Source organism: Chelonoidis abingdonii, chromosome 4 (genome assembly GCF_003597395.2).
Source record: "Chelonoidis abingdonii isolate Lonesome George chromosome 4, CheloAbing_2.0, whole genome shotgun sequence".
Classification (NCBI taxonomy): Eukaryota; Metazoa; Chordata; order Testudines; family Testudinidae; genus Chelonoidis; species Chelonoidis abingdonii.
Window position 1 is genome coordinate 105,401,963 of NC_133772.1, and position 21,670 is coordinate 105,423,632.

The 21,670-nt window shown below is 40.4% G+C and overlaps 1 protein-coding gene across 4 annotated transcripts in view; it reads left to right on the plus strand.

The window, feature by feature from the left end:
• The window catches only part of NPAS3 (neuronal PAS domain protein 3), an 842,887-nt gene that overhangs the window by 813,230 nt on the left and 7,987 nt on the right, over positions 1 to 21,670 (plus strand). For all 4 annotated transcript variants that reach the window (XM_032798433.2, XM_032798434.2, XM_075065506.1 and 1 more), the window contains 2 exons: positions 17,037 to 17,184; positions 20,450 to 20,565. In XM_032798433.2, coding sequence (XP_032654324.1) covers positions 17,037 to 17,184; positions 20,450 to 20,565 — 264 coding nt within the window. The remainder of the gene's footprint in view (positions 1 to 17,036; positions 17,185 to 20,449; positions 20,566 to 21,670) is intronic.

Genomic DNA, 21,670 nt, shown 5'->3' on the forward strand with positions numbered 1-21,670 from the left:
ATTGAAAAAAAATTAAAGCTATGTCTGGATCTAACACATAAACAGTTTTGTTTTGCAATCTTACTCCCTCGTAATTACTTCTAAGCCGGTATCATTACGTAACTCAAATCACATATTTCTTTAATTATTTAAAGTTAGTGCTAGATTCTTTCTGTCTAGGTATGGAAGCCATCATCACAATATCTGAGTGCAGTGCAGATATTAATGAATTTATGCTGGCAACATCCTTGTGGCAAAATATTTTGCCCATTTTACAGACAAGTAACTGACCCACAGAGCTGTTCCATTGGACCACAAAGAGAAAGAATGAGGATGACTCTGTAGCTGGTGCTTGGGACCCACCTGGGTGGTGGGAGACCCAGGGGCAAGTCCTATTGCTCAAATTACTCATTAATTTTTTATACACCGCAGAACAGCTTCAACAGGAGAGACAGAGATACAGACTATCCTGTAACTCAGTAGTTAGAGCACTCTCCTGGGAGATGGGAGACTCCTGTTCAAATCCTTTCTCCTCCTAGTAGGAGGGATGGAACTTGGGTTTCTGACATCCCAGTTGAGTGCGCTAACCACTGGGCTAAACGTGATAAGGTGGGCACCACCTTCTTCTCCTCCTCATCTGACTAGGTTTCAGACATAACTTGATCTGTAGGCAACCTCTGAGTATGCCTATTGAATTGGGCCCTAGGGTCAAACCCCTGTCTTCCCTGCTTTGTGGATCATTCTGGGACTTAAGGAGGAGAGAGGTGTCCAGATGCCGATAGCAAGGCAGCAGTGCACATGCTGAGGCAGCAACTTACTCACCCAGGTAGCTTTTACCCTGAAAATTTAGGCACCAAGTCAGTTTAGGCACCGACAGTGTTCAGCGGGAGTTTTGTGGATCCCAGTGGAGCCTAAAACTGGAACTTCAGCAGCTAAACCCAGACTTAGGCACCTAAGTGTTTTTGTGAATCCCACTCTAAGTGATTTGCCCAAGATCACACAGGAAGTCTGTGTCAGAGACAGGAGTTGATTCCAGATCGCCTCGTTCCTTAGCCTTAAACACAAGACCATCCTTCCTAGCCCTGTAGGGGCCCAAGTAAAAGGAGAGGGTGCCCTTACTGCAGAGCCAAGCAATCCCTGCACCAGACTCCTATGTCTTCTGCTTCTGTAGCCTAAGGATGTTACACAAGCAGAAGAGACAGGAGTCTGGTGCAGTTGGCATAGCTAAAAACACTGAGCTATGGGAGCCCCTCATTTGCACAAGTGAGCTGGTGCAAGGCAAAGGAAGCACGTGCTACTACATGTTCTTAAAAGTCATAGCAGTAGCTACTGCTGAGTGCACTACCTCTGAGATCCAGGAGCTGTTATTTTTGTCTCAGGCACAGGTTTAATTGGGATTGCCATATGAGATCAGAGCATTGGTCCATGTAGTCCAGTATCCTGTTTCTCACACTGGCCAGTGCCATCTGCTTCAGAGGGAGGTGCAAGAAACTCTGCAGTAGGCAGTTATGGGATAAGCTGCCCATGGAGAAGAATATTTTTTCCTAGCCTCCCTGACTTAGTAGTTGGCTTATGTCAGGAAACCTGAAGATTTATATCCCTTCCAAAATTCTTGGTGGTAACCAGTTCTTGCTATTGTAATTATGGATATTCTTCTTGTAATTATGGATATTCTTCTTATCCATATAAATATCCAATTATATGAATGCTGATAAACCCTTGCCTTTAATGATATCCTGTGGCAATGAGTTTCACAGGCTAATTGTGTGCTGTGGGACAAAATATTTCTGTTTTTTAGCTTACCAGCAGCATCAGCTCTTTTAAATGGTAAATAAAACAGAGGACTCTTCAAGGCTAAACCTCTAGTATCTTCAAGCCATTAGTTTGCGGAACCTGAACCTGCTGTTTCTTGATAGTAATTTTTTGCCTTTTCCAGCAAAGTGATATACAGTTATGTTGCATGATGCCTAAAATATAGTTTGCATCAATAACCCTGTAAATTCACTCCTAATGCTATTTCATCTCCAACCCAACTGTTTAATGCAGCGCTAATTAGTACGTCCCCATTTCAGTTTGTAGACTCTCCATTGTAATTCCTTCATAGCTCACTTTTTTTCACAGCAGAACATCAATCAATGTAAATGCCCTGCCAGCCTACGCAACGCAAGATGTCCTCCATGCATTTGTCATTAGCTACTGAAACAAAGGGAATACTGAACTGTATATTTAGCTGTATTCAGTAATTTCTCATAAAAATGAAAACTGCAAAAGAAGACAAGGGAAGAAAGTCTGGTAGATTGGCCAACTGCATTATCAAAACCTTGGGGAGGCTTTGTTTGAATTCTGCCTGCAACATCACTCTGAAGGGCTTTTTGTACTTGAAAGAAGAGTAGAGTTCTCCTGTGACATCACTGCAATACGGTCATGTCCCTGCCCATTAGACAAGTGAAATTTACACCCAAGCTCTTGCCCCATTTTACATTAAAAACATGCATGCAATATTGACACTGTTTCTGCTATTTATTACAGCAGTTTCTGTAATGAATCCTTTAATGAAGGTTGAATTCTGACTTCTATTCAGGACCTAACTGCTTTTTCAGTTGCTCTTAATCATCTTTAAAAAAAAATTCTCTTTGAGCTGAAATTTTCCAGACCAAAGGTGAATTTATATTTTGGAATGTTTCTGCAAAACTGGTTATTGGAGAGGTATATGCTTGTGATAAACTGCAGAACCACATTAAATTGCACAGCCATGTGAATGACAGTATTTATTGTGCATCTCTTACAACTTCACCTGCACTCTGGTCACAAAACCATTTCTGCTGTGACTGTTTCTAACATTCCAGACCTCTGAGGCACTTCAATCAGATGGCATTTTAAAAAGATTTTGGGGGTCTGGGAGTCCTTGCCACAAAACTGTTTTCTGTTTTTCCCTAATTGCTGAATTTTCTTCCAAAATTACGCTGGTCTGAGATACAGAATGGAGAGTGTTCAGTCCTGGCTAGTGACAGGTTTAATATTCATTATGTTGTGACCAAAACAGTTAGAAAAGGAGTTTTGGCCCATCTATTAGTGATAAGTCTTCTTCTTTCCTAGGCTGGATAGTTGAACCCATGGTATTAAGGGAGACTGGCTTTACAGGTGGAACTATATAAAAATAGTAACAATAAAAAGATAAACTCTCTAAAATAGTTGTTTTGTGAAATATGATGTAGCCTATAACAAATTCATGATGGTGTGGCAAATAGGTCTTGTTGGCACTTGTTTGAGAGGACTAGTACAAATCAGTTGTGGCTTTGTCTCTCATGCGTAATGTGGCCAGTTCTGGACCAATACATTTTTAAGGTCTGATAACTTACAAACCATTTGGGCTGGCATCCAGGTCTGTAACTCATTGGGAAACTGAGAATCTCCCTTCCAAATATACAAAGCATCTGTTCTTAACCCTAGAAGGTTGCAAGATATTGGTTCTTAAGGTAATGGCATCCTGACTTATTGAAAAGCTTTTTTATTGACTTTTTAGAGATTTTTAAAATTAGTGCTATTTTTTCATTCCCTGAGAGCTGCAGCAATGGACTCATGGTAATAAGTAGGGCCCTACCAAATTCACAGCCATGAAAAATGTGTCACAGACTGTGAAATCTGGTCTCCTCTGTTGAAATCCAGTCATTTGTATACTTTTACACTATACTATACAGATTTCACAGGGTACATCAGCATTTCTCAAACTGGGGGTCCCAACCCAAAAGGAAGTTGTGGGATGGTCGCAAGGTTATTGTAGGGGGGGTTGCGGTATTGCTATCCCTACTTCTGTGCTGCCTTTAGAGCTGGCCGGCTGGAGAGTGGCAGCTACTGACCGAGGGCCCAGCTCCGAAGGCAACAGCACAAAAGTAAGGGTGGCAATACCATAGCATGCCATCCGTACTTCTGCGCTGCTGCTGGCAACAGCTGCTGGCAACAGCGCTGGCCAGGAGCTACTGTTGTCCGGCCATCCAGCTCTGAAGGCAGCACAGATGTAAGGGTGGCAATTCCGTGACCTCCCCCCTACGCACACAATAACTTTGCGACCCCCACCCAACCCCTTTTGAGTCAGGACCCCCATAGTTACATTACTGTGAAATTTCAGATGTAAATATCTGAAATAATAAAATTTATGATTTTTAAAATACCTATGACCGTGAAATTGGTAGGGTCCTAATAATAAGAGAATTTCTTTTAGAGGCACAAGTAATTTAATTTAAAAAAAAATTATAATCAACTTTCAAAAAAAAATCTAGCGTAGTTTTTCTGCAAAATGTGGCATGATGCAGTGTGGTGGTTAAAAGGGGAGCGAGGTGGAAGCTGTAGCATGTTCTGGATCTCCCGTTCTATAGCAGCTTGGGCGTGAGGAGACACCCGGTAGGGTGGTGTTCTAATTGGGTGAGCATTACCTGTGTCAATGGAGTGGTATGCCTGTTCAGTCCGTCCCTGGGGTGGCTTGAAAACATGGGGCGAAAGCTAGTGCACAGCTGCCTTGATTTGTCGCGCTGCAGGCGTTTCCAGGGTTGAGAGGTTCACCTCTTCCACCACCAACTGTCCTTTTCCCATCGTATAGACCGCCGTCAGGCATCAGCGTCATCTCCTCCCTGACTGAAACTGAATGGGTAAGCTCTGAATAATGAGCTGGGTTACTTAGTGGTGAATTGGAGTGTTAGAGGCATGGAATGTAGGGGTAACGCTCCCAGGCGCTCTGGACCATGAGATGGCCCTTCCCTGATGCTTCCATCTAGCGGGCCTTCAGAATACCGGTTCCTAACCGTGAAGGTTCTCTGGTATGTTACACCAGGCCTTTTGCATCGATATGCCTTAGGGTTTTCTCTAGCAAGGGTTAAAGAGGTGGACGGGTTTGGTGTGTAAGTGGCAGAATGTTATTCCTGGAGAGGGGGTAAGTACCCCTCCCATTGTTGCTTCACCAAGCTGTAATAGCCCCTTAACCCGTGGCCATACCAAGTTCAAATGGTGAAAACCCTAACGCGGATGTGGTACAGCCCTGTACAGCAAAGAGCCAAACTGCTTGCAACACTAGGTCCAGTCGTTGGAGTGTTCTTTCTATGAATTTACGGATCATGGCCCCAAAGTTCATTTAACCTTTCGACTAAGGCATTGGTTGATGGTGGTACGGTCCGTGGCAACCAAGGAGTCACCCCATGAGTTTCCCACAGGTCTTTCATGGTGCCTGCAGGAAATTAGATTCTTGAATCCGTAAGGATATCTGGGGGCCACCTACCCTGGCCAAAATGTCTGTTAGGGCCTGGCACACAGCTTAGCCTGTGTTGCCTAAGGTATGCTTCCGGCTCATCGGGGGTAGCAAAGTCCACGAAAGTCAGTACGTACTGCTTCCTTCTTGGGCATCTTTCTTTGGAAAGGACCCAGAATATGCCACAGCTACTCGTGAATGCTGGACCCAATGATATGGGGATGGTGCTGTAGAGGCGGCCTTGACCAGATCTGGGGCTTTCCCACTTTTGGCCACACCTCACTAGACCGGAACAGATGGCAACGTCCCTTGCCATCCCCTCCCGGAGGACTTCCCCAATCGTCTTTGGTTCTGTCACACCCAGCATGGCCACTGGATGATTCATGGGCTAAGCTAGAGCTTCCCCCGGTACTTAAGTTGGAACTACCCAACTGTTTTTGCGGCTGCCATTCTTCCTGGTGTCCACCAGAAAGAATCTCCTTGTATATGAAGTGCCTTGCCTATAAAATACCGGGATCAGTTAAGAAAGCCTGAGAGGCGGTGTGGGGTGCTCCATGCCGCCTACCCAAGCTTCTGAAGGCTTGTCATCTGCTCCTGCGCAGTCTGGGAACTGTTCCCTTGAGTGGGATACGATTCTTCCCTCAGACTGTGGATCTTGGCTTGGTCCCTCTGGAGCATGAGGTGATGCGGGTGGTTTTCGTTGCTGGTGACCTGCTCTCCACTGGTAGTGCACCTCGGGATTATTTCCGGCTCTGTTCTGTCTGCTCTGTTGGTTCTGCCAGTTCAGGCTCGCTGGCCCCCTCTGGGCCGTTACCGACGTTGAAGGTTGAAGATGTGGTTGCAACTGCTGGCATGGCTGGTGCTGGTGCTGTTCCACGTTCGGTCCTGGGACTGGAGGGCTGTGGTGGTTCAGCCGTTGGCCATGGGGATCCGGGGTCCATACTTCTGTCTGGGGTCTTTGGACACAGACGGGGCTTCTGTGGGACAGCTCAGGAACAGGAATGGGTCTGGAAGTTTCGCATGGTTTGGCGCGGTAACCATTCCGACTCTCTTGCGCCCGCTTTCAACCTTGTGGCCAAGTCTTCCCAGTGCATGGGATGAAATAATTGTCATAGACTGCAAAAGTCCACATTCCTGACCAGCCTTTGTACTGGACAGGGCAGTGCAGCTGTAGGCAAGTCTACAGCTTTGTGACTGACGGGGTTAATGGTCCTTTGGCCTTTGGGTTGATGGTTTGGATCCATGAAGGATTGGTGATAGCTGAACACTTGTGCCCCCGTGTCTCTCCACACGGCAACCTTCTTCCACCCACTCTCAAATTTTCCCTTCGTCCAAGGGATTTGAAGAGGTATCTGGGCCTGGGTATTTTTGGTTGTGATGGTGGTTGTAATGACTTGCACCCAGTTGGCCTTTACTATGTCCCAGTTCATTACCACTTTAGCATCTTCCAGCTGACGGGGTCCACTGGGGTCGAGTGTGGTTATTGGGAGACTGGTGAGGTGGAAGAATAGCGGTGTCTGTTGCTTTGCCTTGGGTTGTAGGTGGGTTTTGGGTTGCCCTCGGTGTAGGGTTTATTGGTCGGTTGCCCCCTGGGTTTTCATTCCCCTTTACAGTTAGGCTTTCTTGCTTCTCCCTTCCATCCATTTGGCTCCAATCTCCCCCCCTTGGCTGAGATTTTTGCGTTTTCCATCTTGTATGGTCCGTGTTGTCCTCAGGAACACCATCAAGAACTGGCTCATTTGTATGAGGAGGTCCAGTCGTCATGGACTTTGAACACTGGTTCTGATATCCAGGCCTTATAATTTCCAACGTCGTAGCGCGTGTTTGGGAAATGACCCAATCTGGGTTTCCACTTTTGGTTCTGCAAAACTTCCGACAGGCATGATCCGGGGTTATCCCATCTGTATCTGGCCTTGGTTGAAAACAGTTTATAATCGTTTCATTTTTGTCCTTTGGCATTTCAAGCGCCACTTCTGCTAAGGCGTCCACTGAGGTGTGACCTCCGTCTACCATGTACTGCGTCTTCAGAGTGCTTACCCATGCAGGGCTTTTCAAAAATTTTCTAAGAAGGCCTTCAGTGTCATCACCTGCCTTGTAGGTGGGGAAATTTCTTTGCGGCGTTGAACAACAACTGGTGACGGGGGTTAGGATTGGCTGCGTCTGATGCTTAGCCTGTTCTAATGCTAGGGCCTGTTGGTAGGCCTCCTCTGTTTTTCCATCTCTTGTTGGTGGTTTTTCCATCTCTCGTTGGTGGGCTGCATCTTTGGCTTCTTTTCCCTTTTTATGGGCTGCCTTCTTCTCTTTTCTCTTATCTCCATCTCTTGCAGTTTCTTTTCCTGTCTCGCTTGTGGTCTGCGTCTTTGATTTGTTCCTCTGCCTCAGTTTTGCCTTGGAATCATGGTTTTTGTTTTCTTTGTGGGGTGCCCTCTGGTGGTTATTGTCTGACCTGCTGGCTCTCTGTTGTCCCTGAGTTTGGCTAGCAACTCCTTTTGTTTAACTTCTCTCCAACTAACCTTTTGACATGCAAATTAACTAGTAAATACCACATTTATTTTCATGTGTGTTCTGCTGGGTACTTTGATTCCAATCGAATTCTATTGTTTAACAAAAGACCCTTTTGTCACCTTAATGACTCCTTGCTTAAAATGCAAGGTCAGCTGGAGCAAGAAGAGAACATAAAAAAAAAAAATTCTCTCTGGCTCCTTTTAAACAAACCCTTTTTCTCTGCTATAAAAGCCCCTTAGCAGAGAAAAAGAAACATATAATTACTCCTACTGGCTTCTGGGATTTCTTACCTTCCCAATTGCTGCGACAATGTCATACGCTTCTACTCAGATTTGAACCTTAGCATGTTCAATAACTGAGAAGCTGAGCATGACCCCTCTAAGCCTATTACCAGCTTAATCTGATATCGCTGCCACCAGACAAGGAACAGTGCCTTCTCACTCTGTCTCCCCAAAACCTTTCCCTGGGGGAACCCCAAGGACTCAGATGCCTGAGTTCATAACAAGGGAAATAATCCTCCCACTCCCTTCCTGCTCTTTACTTCCTCCCAGATTCCCGCCCTGGGTATTGCTAGGCGATTTCCCTGGGCTTCAAATCCCTTGAAACACAAAACCAAGAGGACAATTTACCTTCCCCTCCTCTCTTTCCCCCCTTCCCAGTCTTTCCCTGAGAGAGACAGTAATCCTGGCACAGAGATTCCCTATCCCTTGCCTCATAACAAGAAAAAGAAAAAGTCAACAAGTTTTAAAAAAAAAGACAAGCTTTATATAAAAAGAAAGAAAAAAGACAAAAAATAACATCTCTGTATCAAGTGACAAATTGCGGGTCAATTGCTTAAAAGAAAATATGATCTAAACAGCCGTTATTCAAAAGAAATACCAATTTAAACGTTCCAGCAACTACACACATGTAAATACAAAAACAAAACTAAAAAGCCTATGTTTTGCTACCTTTTGTACTTACAACTGGGAAAACAAAGATTTAGAAGGCGAGATAGATTCCTCTCATTGCTGAGGAGCAACAGAAGAGACAACAGACCCAAGACCAAGAAACACCCACAAATTCCCTCCCTTAAGCTTTGAAAAATCCGGTTTCCTGATTGGTCCTCTTGTCAGGTGTTTGGTTCCCTTTGTTAACCCTTTACAGGTGAAAGAAACATTAACCCTTAGCTATCTATTTATGACACGAGGGGCTTGCGTTCATTTGGGATAAACAGAAGAGACTGCCACAGTAAGTGTAGAGGTGATGTGATCTGGACTCTTTTCCTCTGGGGATTGAACTGAAATAACTAAGTTCATTTCACTCAGTACCTCAACCTGAACATGGACTCTGGTCCCAGATGTGAAATACCCATACTTTCCCCTTAAACTGTCTTACCTTCAGTCAGTGTGGTTTTAAAATATATATATTTAAACTTCTACTAGTCTGCTGTCTTACATTCATCAGTGAATTAGCTCATGTGAAGCTTCCATCTGCACTGCCATCAGTATCTGATATAGCTGTGTACATTTTATACACATTTGTCACAGAGGGTTAAGTTCTCAAATCTTTATTTTTGCATACAATGTTGTATGGCAGACATTAATATTAGTGGGCAGGGGGAAGGAACTTAAGTTGCTTTAGTAACCGAGGCCTAATTTCTCTACTCAAGTTGAATGGTGGTAGCTGAGAACAGAATTTAGATCTAGTACTTTATAATACAATACTGTATATTTTCCCTTAAGTTTGGATGCATACGTTCCATTACGGTTAATGGAAGCTACGTCTGAAGTAGTGCGCAGAGTAAGTTTGGGTTTCTAAAGGACAGTTTCAGCAATAGGAAATGGGGAGCCACTTTATGGCAAGATTAAAGTTTTAAAAATCAAGGAGAGCCTGACAATCATAAGAAACGAGAAAAGTTACAGAAACCTAAATAATTGAGTATTCACTATTCAATCCAGTTTATTAACAACCACATTCATCATTTAGAAGAATGTAGGTCTGTACATTCATTTCCATTCATTATTCCTTCTCAGTTTATAAAACATCTCTGCTTGACTCCAACTTCATCATAAATGTTTTTGTTGAAGGTGTTATCCAGCAAATTTGCTCTTCAACAATAGTTCATCCGAGCAGACAAGATCACGTGAAGAGAGACTAAGCCATGTTTAGTGGCATACAAGCAAACAGAATGAATTTTCCTGCAATCAAATAGTGTCCAAGAAACATTCTCAGCTAAGTGAAGCACTTAAAAGGAGATAATGTCAAAAGTAAATAAATAAATTAAATTAAATAAATGGCTCTGGCTGCTAGGCAGTAAATTAATGTCTTCGGGCACTACAACATTTATTTCTCCTAAAACCTGATGCAATAGGATAGAATTCTGATAAGCATATTGTAAGTCTCAGTGGGTGGTTGTACATCTATATCTTAAGTTATAACAAGAGAAAAGTTTTGCTGTTTTTCTACATTTTTGAACTGGTACCATGAACTGAAAGCTAAATTCTGATCTCATTTAAACTGATGTAAACCAAAAGGTCTCCATTAACTCAATTCAGATACTCTGGATTTAAATGAGATCAAAATCTCTAAATCTGTAGGGGTGGTTCTCAGAGGTTCAGGGTTTGAATCAGTTAAGATAAGTACCCGAACCTTTGGGTGGAATTTCCAGTATTTAAAGTTACTTGTTTGGCTAGATACGTAGAGTGAGAGACTGTTCTCACAATATTTTGGCTAGAAATGGACCTGAGCCACAAAGTTTGGAAACTAATCAGGATCAAATTTCTCTGAAGTTTGGATCTGGCCCATTTCTAACTTTAGCTCATCCCACAACCAGGAAACAAAGAGCAGCCGAAAAATGAAAAACTGTATTTTAAAAAAGATAAATAAATATTTCAACCCTCCTAAAAGTTTTGGTTCGAGCTTTGAGAAGAGGTTTGGTTTAGCTTTTATTTTATCTGTACAGAGTTGCTTATCCTTACTTTCGTCTAGTTTCACAGGGATTTAGATGTGGAACTTCACCATGAATCAAGAAAAGACATTATCCCTTAGTGTGGCAGCAAATAACAGATTAATGGCCACATCTTAACATTTTTAGAATGAAATTTGTATAGGTTTAAAAGGTTTATTACAGATGAACCAAGCAGTTGGATGGGAATTTGGGTATTATCAAGCCAGAATTTTCTTTTCAAAACACAAACTGTCAGTTCCCTCTGTCTTTGGAAATTACGCCCTTAGCTTTAGAGAGTTCCTACTGTACCAGCTGTTATTTCTCTTAACAAATATCTATATTGTGATAGCAACTGAAAGCCTCAATCAAAATTAGATCTCCATTATGCTAGGTGCTGTACAACACAGAAAAGAGACATTTCCAGCCCTGTGCTGCATTCTCTTGTCATGCCATGAGGAAGAAGGGTAATGCATTTTTTTAAAAGCCTGACTGAACTGCTGTTTTCTTAATCCACGGTAAACATATTTTGGGGAAGGGGGAATCTCTTGTGAGATTACAAATTGCTAAGGGCCAAATTGTGTCATTTAGTGTTGAGAGTGTGGAACCACATGACCCCAGGGGGACCTCTGGGAGGGATCAGACACACGAGAGGCAGAATTCTTCCCCATGCAGGCTGCATTATCCCTTAGCCTGGCGTGCAGAGAATGCAGCTGTAAGCATTCCTTGCACACTTCCCTCACCTCCACCCCACCCCTGTGTATTAGATAGTAAATCAAATTGTTTGAGGAGAATTACGTAGATATATGTAGTTGCTCATAGAGCATATACAGGTCTTCCATCCTCTAGCCCATAACTCAGTTTAAGTATCAAACATTTAACTGCTAAATATTGCTCGGTGCTTTTTTTTATTGCAAAAAACCAATTTGTAGATGCCTACTATTTAAAACATCTAACTAACTAACTGCAAAATCTATAGAAAAGTCTCTACAACATCAAAGGCTCAGTTGATCCTATGAGCAGTTATAAATGAAAAAATGTCTCTGTTTCAAGCAAATAAGGCACTTAATGCACTCTTTCTGGCTGTGATGCTATTTTCCCTGTGGGTTTTGAAAATGACCTTCCTGTAAGCATCAAGGACTGTAACTTTTCAGATAAAGAAATTTGTTCTTGTTTTAAGTCTATGCCAGGTTCATTCCCCTATAGCCCACAGTTTTCAAAAGCAGAAGAAAAAGTAATCCAGACTTCTGAAAAAAAAACAAAAAACACCTCTGTTTCCAGAATGAAGTTACCCTGTCAGCTTGCCTTGGGCCTTAGGTGGAGAAGTGGAGATTAAAGAGTCAGTATTCCTTTTCATGTTTCGTCTGCCAGTTTTGTGAATGTAGAAAGAGAACTGGTGGCTACAGCTAGGCATCCAACTGTGGTGTTAAGTACAGAGTTTTCTTCCCCTGCAATACATTAAAAATATTTTTATGGGTTTATAGCAGAAGGACTTCAGCATTAATACTACACAGTTATTGATTAAAGTATCCCAAGAAGGGTGATGACCACTGCAGATTTAGCCTCAATATTTTCCCTGATTATAATGACCCTCTTTGTGAGGCTGTATGAATACGCAGCGTTAACTGTATGATGATCTCATCATTTCCTATTTACTCCATACTTACCTGAATACACAATTTACTGTCATTTTTAAATGCATAAGCACACAAGTAAAATGGCCCTTTGTAAGAAGATTCCATAAAAGGATACTTTTGATATACGATTTCTTCATCTCCTCTTCAAACTGAATTAGACTACTTCCTTCTTTTAAAATACAATTCACTCACTATTTAAAAGCTTTCGCTTTGATTTCTCAGAACATCCTTATAGAAAAAAACCCCCAAGTTTTTGGTTTTTTGAACCACATTTCTGAAGACAACCTTGTACTGATTTATTTTGATTTGATGATGAAATTACGTTCCTGCAAAGAATACTAGCTTCTCCCTATTTTCCCCCAGCCAGCCCCCATTTCACTACAAATACATTGCTGTGTGCAAAACTCCAGGCAAAACTGAAATCCCTCTGTTGGAAACTGTGTACATATCACTATATTTGTACTTAGAGACATTAAGGTCAGATTTTTTTAAAATTCTTTGTGAAATATACTGTACATTACGTCCATGCTAACTGCTCAGCTCAGTCCAAATAACTAGATAGCATTTAAACTAATTTCAATAAAATTTTGCATCCACCATTTTAAGGAACAGAAATGTATAGCTGATATAAAGGTCATTTGTTCTAAACATTAGCTCTTTTTAATTTTCTTTTAATTAAACTTTTATTATTTTCCCCCCACACACACACTTCGTGGGGGTTTTTCCATTCTACTGTCCACACTGACACTGATGATTTCCCTATTGTAAAATTCTTTATGCCAACTATTAAGCCAAAATCTAATGCTAAAAGGATGATACAAGATTTACCATCATTTCACTACAATTTATGTTATCCACCAAAGGTCTTTTCCTCTCTCTCCCACATTTGTGTAACTCCCATTAATATCAAAGAGAGTTATATGTGTACAGGCAAAGAAGGAGCAGCCTTTAAGAGAAGGGTCATTTGTTGAGCTCTTCCAACAAGACAGTGCATCATCTGGACCAAGCCTGCAAACCATTAAGCACATATAGCTTTACTCGTGTGAGCTATCTCATTGACTCAAGTGACCAGTCCTTTAGATTTTCGCATCAGTGAAATTCCACACATGCTTCAGTGTTTACAGGATCGGGCACTACATGCACTTTTTAAACTAGTAAATAGAAAATCCGTATTTAAAACTATTTAGACTTTGTCAGTGTACAGAAATACAGGGCTTAATCCTAGTCCTCAGTGAGGCCTTTGTCTAAATAAGGACTGAAGAATTGGACCTACCACTTGAACCAAATAATGTTACTTTTTCAAATGTTTATGTTAAGCTTAAACATGTAGCCCATAACTTTTTTGCTTTTAACTACATATAAACTTTCTGGACACAGTTTAGGTTTGGCTGAATTTTTATTTATTTATTTTTACTTACCCTGAAATTCATTAGTTTGGTAATTAATTCCCTCTGTTTCTGAAAAGGCAAAACTTTTTTTTTTAAAGGACTTAGATCAGTAATGATTCAGTTACTAATTAGTTAAATCAAGTTTTCACTTTTACTTCCAAAACTGGTGTTCTAATTTACAATGTGTTACACATTTCCTCAATATCATCATCTGGTTTCTAAATATAAACCTGGGGAAAACTACAGCTGCAAAATAACATAGGCCAGAAAATGTTTCAATGCTTTCTGGTTTCTGTCTCATCAAATGTATGGCTCTTATTTACAGGCTACAGAAATATCGTTCAAATTGGGTATGGGGGAATGTAATGAACTTGAAAGAAGCTGTAAGACCTAAAATCTAGCACTCTGGGCACAGTTTAAATCCTGCTGGTTTTCCAGTAACACACTATAGAGAAAGCAGCCAAGAGTCCTGTGGCATCTTATAGACTAACAGACGTATTGGAGCATGAGCTTTCATGGGTGAATACTCTGTAGAGAAAGGATCTTTACCCTGCATCCTGGTCTTTCTTTCAGTATATGTTCCTAATGTCTACAAATCTCTCATCTGAAACATTTGCAGATGAAAAAGAAGCATGTGTTTATGATTACATGCCTGGCTTGGCCAAATCCTGGAGTGGAGAAGGTGTTGGGGATTCAGTAGGAATTCTCAAACTAGGTAGGCTGCTTGGAAGGCTCATTTTCATGACAGTGTCCCAAATACTCTTCATATTTATAGCAGTCTCCTCTCAGCACAGCAGTGCTGATGCCTGAGCTCTGGAAAAGCCAGAAAGGTTTGCATGTGGCTGCAGTGCACTGAGTTCTCTTCTGTGTGCTGAAAGTTTTGGAAAGGCAAACACCTCTTCATATCAAGGTGTGGTTTTTGTAAGGCTTTAATTTTGCCCTTTTTGTCCATAGTTCTGAAATTAAGAGGCAAATAAACCCCATTATGTTCATGATTCAGACTTTCTGAGTGGTATAAATGACCAGTACCTAGCAAAAGAAAGGTGGTGTGGTTCAGGAACGGAACTGAAAGAGCTGAAAGATCTGGCTCTGCCACAGAATTTCTATGCGATCTTGGGCAAATCAATGAACCTTCGTTTCCAATCTATAAGAGCCAAGCTGTGAGGGTATTTGTGAGACTTAATTCTTTCATATTTTTAAAGCATGTTGAGGTCTTCAGATGGAAGCTGCTATAGAAGTGGAAGGTAATCAATTAATTATTATTTACAAGTTTAGATAGATTTCACTCTATCCTCCATACGCCTGTATGGTCTTAATTTTCCATCTTTCCAGGGATATTAATTTCATCATCAGCCATTGACAAGGATACCTTGGAATTTGCTATTTTACTGACATGGAAAATTTTAACAAAGTAAAACTTTAAGCAATGGGTTTTTTTCCATTTTCACCCTGAGTTCTCATTTCAGAATGTAACTAATAACAATTACAAAGCTGGGATAATTTGCATAAAATTGCTGTCTCAAGTTGCATGCAACAATGGTTTGACAGAAAAGCTGTATAGTAAGTAGTTAGTATTTTACCTGCTTACTGCTTCACCGTGCAGTTTTGTATCCTGTGAATCAGGGAAGCAGAAAGCTTGAAACTTACACTTGAATACAAAACAAAATGTGGGGAACCTGAAGGAGGCTCCTACTGGAAATAAATGCAGAAGTGTAGGCAACTTTAGCTTGTTTACAAAATGTCATAACCCAAATTGCAAATATTTGCAGATATTACAGAGGAAAACTGACATGTTTGAAATTCACTGTCAGACATACCCGTATTTTAACTTTTTAAAAATGTAATACTTTACAAAGTTTTTTTTGAGTTGAAGTAAGATGTGCAAGTGTGTGTGTGTGTGTGTGTGTGTATTTTTCTCTTTAGATGTATAATTATATGGGGTTAAATACAGATAGAGACATATAGATAATTTGGGGGATATACATTTGATTAACTTGAAAGCACAGAAGTGTCATTTGTGACTCTATAGTAGGAACTTCAACAGCATTTTCCAAAGTGACTTCCCCCCCCCCCCAATCAAAATGTACTTCATGAAACTATTGTATATGAAGCCCTTATTAGCCGTAATTAAATGGACAATATGAATTTACTACGTCTTTAGGACTCTGGCTTGTTCTGGTTTAGAGCAAAATGATTAATGCAAATACATATTACTTGAGATAACCATTTAGCAGCTAATTTAGCCAAATTTATTACAGCAGTTAGAGGTTTTTCATTTTAGCAGACGGAGACAAGGACATGCCAAAAGCAGAAGGTATGTATGAATGCACACTGCCCTCTAGTGTGCAAAGCTTCCTGGGATTAACCGAAAATACAGACAGCAGACTATGCACTGGATTAATAATATCCAGATGTATATATTCTAGACGTTCTTTAAAATAATGCCCGTGTAAAGTATTTTATTTCCATGAAAGATAAGCATCTCAATCTTCTTTTTTTGTACGGAAATAATCAGATACAAATCAAAGCAATTTTAACTTGGTAACATTGTGGTTAGAGAATTATTTTAAACTTCTGTATTTTTAAGCTCTCTTTCTGTGGGCATCTAATATCTCAGTTTCACATTACTGATTGTTTTTACTTTTTTTCCATTCCTGGTTGTATTTCAGGCCAGGCAGAGAGCTGTCACTCTGCTTGACTCTAACCAAAAGTCAATTCTGCACCTCCCTTAGGCCACAGTTTCTTTCACAATCTGTTGGTAGATTTATTTTCCTCCAGTATTAAGCAAAGTCTCCCAAGACCTTCCCCCTGCTGACCAATGGAGATTTGGTTCATCTGAGAACTGTAAATTCTGTTTGACAAGATCAAAAGAAACAGATATATAAGTTCAGTAGTTGATATCTCCTGCAATAAGGAGAAATGATCAAAGAACAGGGTAGAGTATCTTCCCAAACCTTTCAAATATCCAGACTCTCAAAGAGTTCTACCTGGGAGCAATGAATAAATTACATACAACTTTTTTTCTTTTTATTTTTTACAATTTATTGTCAAATGCACTGAAACTATCCAGGTAGCATTAGGTATTTTGTGGGCCAGAGAGATTTGTAGTCCATTTTGCTCTTTCTCTCACACTGGAGCTGCCAAAAACCGATTAAAGACTTATTCCAAAAGACAGTGGCCCATGTTTCTCCACTAATGCACTAGTAAATAGTTGAACTTATTTGTCATCTTACTGGCATTTGGCATTGAACATACAAAAGGAACCAAGTGTGTTCCGTTCCTGTACATTGGGGATTGTAGAGATGAACATATTTTACTAGGATACTAACACACAATATTTATTGTCCTTTTTGTTTTCTTCCCAGTGCTGAATAAGGGTCAGTGTGTAACTAAATATTACCGCTGGATGCAGAAGAATGGAGGGTACATCTGGATACAGTCCAGTGCTACCATAGCTATCAATGCCAAGAACGCAAATGAGAAGAATATCATCTGGGTCAATTACCTTCTTAGGTATAAGTTTCAGTCACTTCCTTTGTTTGAATTTCTGTCTCTGTTACTTGACTCACATTGAAAGATATAGAGTAAAAAAAAAAACAATGATGGCAACTACAGAAAGTTAATATGAGATGAGCTTTCTCGTCTGTTCGTGCTCAGAACTAGCTCCTTCTGGTGGAAGTTATTAAGACGTCTGTCATGTCTCAGTTACTGGGAACTTCTTGAATTATTGCGCTATGTTTGTATTAAAGTAACCCTCCATCAGTTTTATTGCAGGCCTCCATTGCCTGGAATTCTACCCAGCACTAGCTGAAACTCCCAAAGACCTGGCCCACCATGCACTGGGCTTGTTATAAAATCTGTGATGGATTTTTAAGCAGTGGTTTCTTTGGTTATTGCAAAATCCTGGTCTGACGTCAGGAGGCGATCTTCCTGGGGACATTACAGACATGTCTCTTGGAAAGGTGATCTTCATTCCAATATGCCTTCTTGTGATGACAGACATTAAGGCAGCACTCACCTTGAAAGGTGGAAAAAAATAAATAAATGCAGAAGCAGCCTGTTAAGTAGAGCTGGTTGAAACATTTTTGACAAAACTTTTTTATTGTCAAAATATACTATGTTGTCGAAGCCAAAACATTTCAGTTTGACTCATTGATTTTAAGTACATTTTCAGCTGAATGGTTTCTAAGGTCCAAGATGGACTCTCTGGTCACAGAGAGAGAAACCTCTAATCGAAAACTTGAGCTTTTTCATTCTAAAACAATTTTGACACAATTCCATTTTGCAAACACATTTGGAAGGGGTTTGGGGTTGCCTTTTTCATTCTAAAATGAAAATAAATTTGGAAACTTCAAAAGTTGTAGCAAAACAGAATTGTCATTCTCTGGTCAGTTCTACTTGTAAGTAAGTTACTTGCCAGGGCTTGTTATGTTCCCATTGTTCCAGGAGTGATGCAGGGAAAGTCCAAAGTGATATCTAAGGGGTAGATTGTGACTTTTATGCCATAGCCAAGGCTCATCATAGAGATTCTGCCTGCCTGAACCACAGTCTTGGATAGTCAAGTAGCTTGATTCCCTAGGCTGGGAGCCAGGAGCAATCAATTCCTAAGGGAGCGCAGGCTCCTGACGTGGAAGCTTTGCGTGGCAGTGGAGTAGAGGGGTAAAGGAGGGAGGATTTGGGGCACATTTCTGCCCTTGTGTGACTGAGTGAGATGGATCTCTCATAATCTGGCCCCGTTCCCTTACTTTTTTCTTTAAAATGTGGTGGATGGTTGATATCTACGAAAGTGAGGAAATAGCCATGCTTGCAAGAGTGAAGCATAGTGCAGCACTAGTTGCTCCTAAAACTCTGCCAAAGCACCTGAGTCTTGACCTGCAGCAGGTGCTTGCCCTTCTGACCCTAAGCTTCCCCTTAACAGAGCTTCAAACTATGCCAAATAGCATATTGGTTTTCTAATCTCGATAAATATCTAACTAGGATTATAAACCAATGTTTTTTTCACATTCGCTGATATCCAGACACTGAATAAATCTGATCCACAACTGTTCCACAAAAATTTGCTGTCTACTAACAGAATATCAGTCAGCAACTAATTAAGATGAGAGCCTAATTGACCATTACTAAAAGATTCCTCACAGAACTTGATTTTTCTCCCTCATTCCTATCAGTGTTCTGTTAGAGAAAGGTAACTCCTTCATACAATTTGTGTATGTTTAAATAAAGATTACTCCCAGTAATGGGACCCAAACAAGATCCAAGCAGTTAATTGTATTTTATTGACAGAGCAAGGCATAAAGAGTTCTGATATTAGCAATAGCAAGAACACTGGTTTATATTTTATTTATATATATTTTTTCATGCATGAGAAAGTATGTTCAGGTGCCTGTCCGATTTATGCTCCGAATAGACTAACTCCGTTGCTAGATATTGCTGATGTTCTTGTTCAAGAAAAGTTGTTTTTGTTTAAGCAACTATTTATTCCTATACAAGATGCAGTGTCCCGTCCCCCCCCCCCACACACACACACCATTTCTTTTGCTTGAAGGGAGGAAAGTTTTGTGGTGCACTGCTGCATTGTGGCATGTACAGTAACATCATATTGTGATGCAACAGCATAATGTCACTTTTTGTCCCACAGAACAAATTTGCAAATGTGACAATCCTAGGTAAGAATGGAGAACAACTGTGAATGTTTCAACATTGAATTTTCACAGTGCACTAGAATAGATTTAATATAGGCAGTCTGCAATTGTAATGCTCTGGACACATTTAGTAGCCCTGGACCCTCCCCTTGTTTGGAGATCTGGTAACCCACTGGGCTGAATATTAATCACAGAGGAATGATCAACCACTCAAAAATCCTCTAAAGAATGTTTGCTTAAACGATCTGTGCTACATTTGTCTATCTAGGTGTCTTCTTCTGTCCTTGCCTTTAATTTTAAAAGGAATCCATTTTAAAAAGGCACAAAACAGAACAAAAATATTTTTGTAAGACTCTCTTTGATAGTGGGGCTTTTTCCACATTGCAATCATGTTCTTTGCTAACAAGCCACAGGTGAACACCACATGAGCAGATGAAGATATGATTATAATAGGTGTGTTGACAGTTCTGTATCCTTAACGTATGCATCCTAACATGCACGTGTGCATCTGTCATATATTTAGGTTGTTAATTTTTTTCCCTAATAGCTTTAGAGCTATCTGAGCAGTGACCAGGTTCTTTGGTCCTTAATTGAGCAATATTCTCAGCAATTCAAAGTGAGATTTACTAGCATAAGGTCTGGAGAATATAGCGCTTAGAAAAACAGCTATTCAAAAGTTATGACAAGGATTGCATAGTGTAATGTCACCTGAATAAATGTGGTGAGCATCATAGGTAGTGTAGAAACAAGTTTTAAAGGATATCAGCTCTTTCTCTCTTTCTTTCCTCATCCCTATTATCATTGTAATGGGAAAGAATTCTATATATTACATTGTGGTATTGATTACACAAGCCAGACTTGCTTTTAGATATCAGACAGTGATGGCTACCTAATTAGCTATAAATATAACTCAGATATTTTGCGGACATCAGGCACTTTACTACCATTTTAGTATTAAAAGAAACTTTCAAAAAATTCTGCTCTGATGAACTGAGGAGGAACATGTATGTTTTCATGTTTGCTCTTCTCTTCTCTCTATTTACATTCTTTGCTCCTAAGATTTGATAAAGGAAAGAGGGAGAACTATCAAACGGCAAATCATCCATTTGTGTTTATGTTTGCTCTCTGTTCTTTAGTAACCCAGAGTACAAGGATACGCCAATGGATATTGCACAACTTCCTCATCTGCCAGAGAAAACCTCAGAATCCTCAGAGACCTCTGATTCTGAATCAGACTCAAAGGACAACTCAGGTAATATAAACAATCCTGCTTTCCTGCTACTTTACTTTTGTATTTTATATATTTGTATCTTCAGAACCAAGTCAGTGATTGTATGTCCAGATTATCACTAAATTTTACATTTTTCATGGATGGTTCAGCTTTAGAAAAAATACCTTAAGACCTCAAAGTCCTGTTTTTAAAAGATGCCAAAATCTTTTAGTGACCCAGAATGGTCTGCTATTTACTGAGTGCATGTGTGCCTGGTTGAATTACACTTATCTAAATATTTGAATCCCCAGCTGAGTTTGTGAGCAAGCATTATGCCTTGTGCAAAGGGCTTAGATTGTAACTACTGAATATGATTCCAGTTCTTATCTGCCGAGCGTAGTCAGGTGTTCCTAACATAAACATACACTGTCAAAGTTTATCACCCCCTTTACTGTATAAATAGACTTCTTGAGTTGTTTCACTAGGGGGCAGTAAAGATTGCAAAATTTGTGTGTTTTCTTAAATTAAAAGCATTACGTTGTGTTAGAACTGCACAGGTTCAAAGCACTTGTTTGTAAGTTTTACTTTTCTTTGGGGATTTTTTGTTTGTTTTAGTACTAATGATCTGGTTCCATTAATTCTATAATAATAATAAATTGGAGATATACCTGTCTCCTAGAACTGGAAGGGACCTTGAAAGGTCATTGAGTCTGGCCCCCTGCCTTCACTAGCAGGACCAAGTACTGATTTTTTTCCCCAGATCCCTAAGTGGCCCCCTCAAGGATTGCGCTCACAATCCTGGGTTTAGCCAGCCAATGCTCAAACCACTGAGCTATTCCTCTCCCCCTAAAGAATGGCAATGTGTTCAGCCTGTTAATTTATTCCCCAGTAGATTTCTAAGTAATTACATATGTATACAGATTGGCTGGTTTCTTTATAAGGGGTTGTCTTTAGTCCAAGAAATGATTCTGTAGGCCTGATTCTTCTCTCATGTCTGTATAAATCAGGAACAAATACACTGAAGTCATTGATTACACACTGTTGTAAATCAGGTATAAGTGAGAAGAGAATCATGACCTATATGGCCACGTCTATACTACGGGATAATATCGAATTAGCTAAAATCGGTTTTATAAAACTGATAGTA